The 5,236-nt window shown below is 44.0% G+C and overlaps 1 protein-coding gene across 1 annotated transcript in view; it reads right to left on the reverse strand.

Moving 5' to 3' along the window:
• LOC103192075 (cytochrome P450 20A1) overlaps nucleotides 1-4,083 on the reverse strand; it is a 41,678-nt gene extending 37,595 nt beyond the window's left edge. The window contains exon 1 of the mRNA XM_007935006.2: nucleotides 3,966-4,083. Coding sequence (XP_007933197.1) covers nucleotides 3,966-4,037 — 72 coding nt within the window. The 5' untranslated portion in view covers nucleotides 4,038-4,083. The remainder of the gene's footprint in view (nucleotides 1-3,965) is intronic.
• Between the last annotated feature and the right edge of the window lie 1,153 nt (nucleotides 4,084-5,236).

The raw sequence follows: 5,236 nt of genomic DNA on the forward strand, positions 1-5,236 counted from the left end.
TTAGTTCTTTTAGCAGTCCACGGTACTTTCAGCATTCTTCGCCAGCACCACAACTCAAAAGCATCAACTCTTCTTCGGTCTTCCTTACCCATTATACCACCCTTAAAATACTAAAGAGCCCTTAAAATACTAAAGTCCAGAATAAATTCTGAATGTTGTCAATATATTTTGACTATTGCTAATCATTTTATCTTACCAACCAGCCACTCCTTGGAAGGAAGGTTGGGCAATCTACTTCCTCAGAAACCCAAGAAGGGATTGCTATGAGTTGGGTCCGACTCAACGGCACATAACAACAACAATCAAGTTTATATAGTTGGCATTCTGCCTTTTTTTTTAACTTATCAGTCAATCAATACTTATTTATTTGAATATTAAAAGGCTAAATGATATTCTATCATGTTGCCAGAATGGCATAATCATTTTCCTACTAAACTACTATAAAACATCTAGGCTATTTGTTTTTCTTTTTTAATTATTATAAATAGTACTTGAAAATCTTTGTATGGGTTCACATTTTTCTTTTTTTCCCCTGTTGGAGTATATACCCCAAAAGAAAAATACTGGGTTCAGTGATCCTAACTGAAAAGTTTTACTGCTTCTACTAAATGTTACGAGATTATGTAGGCAATAGTATGTGTAGTTTGCATTTACTTAATGATAGTGAAACCTACAATGTATAATTTTGTCTTACAGTCTCATCAATAACAGAAACTTACCAAATTTAATATTGTAACTAATGGGAAAAAGAAAGGGTCAATATCACATTTAGAAGAGAATAATCAGTGGTCTAAATAACATGACTTTTATTTTCTAGGCAAAAATTACTAATGACCAAAACAAGTTTCCTGATTTCTGTTTAAACACAGTGAACTGGTATATTCATCTATTTTCTCTTTCTCCTGAAATCCCACTAAAATGAAAGTAACGAAATAAGAAAGGAGAAAATAATAAGGATAATGAGAATAGAGAGAAGACAGTGTATCAACATTTCAACTAATTTTTAGAAGATATTAAGATGGAAAAGTGATTAACTGACAGAGCTAAAAGGCCTCCTCTGGGGGCCTGCAATGGAAGATTCCTAAAAGCAGCAAGTGGATTCCCAGTATAGGAGTCAGAAAGGCAGGATGAAACACAAAGTAAGATAGAAGAATTCTAACAATTGGTAAAAACTCTGTATATTGATCCCTTAGACACTCTAAGTGCCCTCTGCATTTCCATGATAACCACTCCTGGAAGGAGAATCCAGGATTGCAGATTCAGGCTGGTTGAAAGTAGCTAGAAAAGAGTGGTGGTGGTGGTTGTTATGTGCCGTCAAGTCGAACCCAACTCATAGTGACCCCTCCTTGGGTTTCTAAGGCAGTATCACTACAGAAGTAGATTGCCCAACCTTCCTTCCGAGGAGTGGCTGGTGGGTTTGAACCGCCAGCCTTCTAGTTAGTAGTCTAGTGCCTTAGGCACTATGCTACCAGTTGTTGTTGTTGTTGTTGTTATGTGCCATCGAGTCGGCCCCGACTCATAGCGACCCCTCCTTGGGTTTCCGAGGCAGTATCACTACGGAAGTAGGATTGACCAACCTTCCTTCCGAGGAGTGGCTGGTGGGTTTGAACCACCAGCCTTCTGGTTAGCAGCCAAGTGCTTTAGCCACTATGCTACCAGAGCTCCCAGAAAAGAGTGGTAGCCTCTATAATTCTAAGGCAAATTTTCTTCAACCTACAGTTTTATACCCAGCCAAACTATATTCAAGTGTGAAGGCAGAACAGCAATTTTTCAGGCAAGCAAGACCTCATAAAATTTATTTTCCATTCACACTTTCTTAGAAAGTTCATGGAAAATGATGTATTGCTGCAAATAAAGAAGTGAAAGAGGAAAAAAATGTGGCATTCAGAAAATAGGGTATCTCACACTACTGAAGAGAGTCTCCACATGCAGCAGACCCAGAGGGTAACCAGTACTGACTCAGGAGGAATGATGGAGGGCTCCACAAAGGATATCTTCAGAGGAAAAAATATATAACCGATGTGTTTGAACAATTTCACCAAGTGGTGCCAACAACAGAAATGTTTAAATATTTAGAAAAACCAATGCTTGGCATAAGTGAATACATCCTAACACTGTGCAAATACACAGTACAACCTCTCCACACCCCTATAATCCAGCTTCCACAGCTCCAACAGCAGGCATGAAAAGAGAATCTCAGAATTCTATATACTCTGGGTAAAATGAGTCCAACACCAACTTGTATTTCCATCAGCAGAAATAAAGGAATTCCAAGTAGTGAAGAAATGGACTTCTAAGTAGAATTTTCTCCTGCCCTTTATTGCATCTGGATGTTGCAAATAGCTAAAATGATGGGGGTAGGGGGGTTCCTAAATTTGGCATGTACCTGGCAAGACCCTGCAAAACTTCAATCTCCTTAATAACCACAGCCACACCACTACCATCTGCTTTAAATCCATCCAGAAAAATCTTTTTATTTACTTAGACACAAGAAATCCAGGACTTCCCTAATTCTCCAGTATCTTATTACTACAGGTTATCCTCTTTCCTGACCCTATCTCCCATCTCTCCCTTGCTCAAAACTTTGCCCTACCTCAGTCACTCTTTCTTACAGTCATATACTGGAATTTGACATCTCCAAATGTCAAGACAACCTCCAGAATTTTATATGAAGCATCCAAATCTCTAACCAGTTCCTACCTTTTCCTCTTATTATTTCCAACATCCTGACTCTAAACCACTGTTGTTAGGTTGTTGTATTACAGTCAACATCCTGACTCTAAAACGCCAGGCCTGATTAAATCCAATGCTCTATAAAACGTGCCCCTCAATTCACAGAGCTGACCACAGCTGGAGAAAAATACTGCCAGGCTGACTAGAAGTCAGGTATGCTGCTTGGAAATAGTCCATTCATTCTCCTCATCTTCTAGTTAACTATTTCACTCTTTCTCCTCACTCTTCAAATACCTTATCCTCACTACCACCACCATCAGTTGCTGTCAAGTTGATTCCGACTCATGGCAACCCCATGTGGTCAGAGTAGTACTGTGCTCTGTAAGGTTTGCAATGATTTTTTTTTTTTTTTTTTGGAAGTATTTCGCCAAGCCCTTCTTTTGAAGTGCCTTTGGGAGGACTCAAGCATATCAATCATTTGCACCATCCAGGAACTCCTTATGCAGACACCTCTTCATCCATTAGCTCCTTTGTTTTCACAACCCTCCTCTGAGGTTGAGAAAGGACAGAAGAGTAAGAAGGTAAAAAGAAGATTAAGAAATAGAGAAGCCAAATTAAGTTCACAAACTAGCTGAGCAGTACTCATACCATCACTCCGTTTTACCTCTGAGACCCTGCAAGGAACAAGACCCAGACGCGTGTCCTAGGCTTTGGATTCTAGTAATGAGAGCGCCAGAGACATAAACTGATAAATGACAAAAAGAGATGGTAGCTTCCAGTAAGTAAATGTGAGCCCCCGACAGTCCTCGGAAAGGCAGGAAGGCCTGGCACCGTGGAGTTTCCTCACAGACACACTAGCAAACAGAATTTGGGTTTAGCACAGTAGCTTCAGAAACCCGCTCAAAGTTCTTCAGACCTGCCATGTAATGGGGGTGGGGAGATCCCAGTCGCTATGTGACCCAAGTCGAGGGCCTGCCCTCAGCGAGGCCCAGAACGAGCACGGGGACTCCGGGACTGGCACGGGCTTTTCCTCGGCTCCTGGGAGCCCATATTGGCGGCGCGGAACCAGACGCCCGCCTTGGCGTGCAGCTGCGGGGCTCATCGGGTCGTCGTCACCGCTCTCCTCAGCAGTACCCCTCGCGCGCCGGGCCAGGCGTTAAAGACCCGGATGCAGCCCCTGAGCGGGCACCCTCCTCCCATAGCTCCTCCTAGCGGCGAGGAGGCGTGCTAGATGCGGGCCAAAGACAAGCTGGGGAGGCGGCCGGACCCTTGAGGGTCTAATTGGTGGTTACCGGGTAGAGGTAGAGTACCGCTCCCACCAACGCCAGCAAGAAAGTAACGGCGAAGATCGCGAAGTCCAACATGGTTCTTCCGCTCTGGGAGCCACGTCTCAGATCCACTGCTCGAGCAGCAGCGTCTCAGCCTGGCCCGACCTAAGGAACTAGCGTTAGGGCGGAGGAACCCCCAGGGACCTGTGAGTGAATTGGCAGCTGGGGGCGGGACCAGAGCCTGACGGCCTGAGCTGTGGGTGGGGCATAGGCCGTCAGGGAAAGCAATGGATCGCCGAGGAGCGAGAGCATGGTACCTTGTGCATCCAAACACAAACGCGCACGCACACACTTCCATCTATTTCAACTAATAGCGACCCTCACTGGGTTTCCGAGGCTGTAAATCATTATGGAAGTAGATGGCCCCATCTACCTTCTGGAACAGCTGGTGGGTTTGCAAGGGTGACTTGGTTAGCAGCCAGATGCCTTATCAACTATGCCACCAGTCTTCCCACAATGAGGCCGGGAAGTGGGACCCTCACCCCAGGATGGGGATTCAAACAAAATAAAAATAAAAATAAACCACTGTCATGGAGTCTGTTCTGACTCATAAGACCTCCACTGGAATTCTGAGGAGGTAAATCTTTATGGAAGTAGATTGCACCATCTTCCTTCTGCGGAGTGGTTGGTGGATTTAGTAGTACCTAAGGCATTTAACTGCCAACCAGTAGGTTGGCGGTTCAAATCCACCAGCCACCCCACAGAAGGAAGATTGGGAGTCAGAATCAACTTGGTTGCAGTGTTTCCTTTGGTTTGGTAACCTTCTGGTTAGCAGTCAAACGCCTTAGGCACTGCACCAGGAGACCTCCTAGTTTTAAGTTGAAGATTTGTTAGGTGCCCTTCAGTGGGCTCTGACTCATAGCAACACTATGTACAACAGAATGAAACAGTGCCAGGTCCCTCACAATCCTTGCTGTATCTGAGTCCATCCTTGCAGCCACTGTGTCAATCCATTTTGTTGAGGGTCTTCCCCTTTTTTGCTGACCTTTCACTTTACGAAGCATGATCTCCTTCTCCAGGGAATGGTCCCTTCTGATAACATGACCAAAGTAGGTGAGAGGAAGTCTGGCCATTCTCACTTGTAAGAAGCATTCCAGATGCACTTCTTCCAGAACAGATTTGATAGTTCTTTTGGCAGTCCACGGTACTTTCAATGTGCTTCGCCATCACCAAAACTCAAAAGCTTCAATTCTTCTTCGGTCTTCCTTATTCATTGTCCAATTTTCACACAGATT

Source organism: Orycteropus afer, unplaced genomic scaffold (genome assembly GCF_000298275.1).
Source record: "Orycteropus afer afer isolate SDZICR_OR568_19922 unplaced genomic scaffold, OryAfe1.0 scaffold00002, whole genome shotgun sequence".
Taxonomy (NCBI): Eukaryota; Metazoa; Chordata; class Mammalia; order Tubulidentata; family Orycteropodidae; genus Orycteropus; species Orycteropus afer.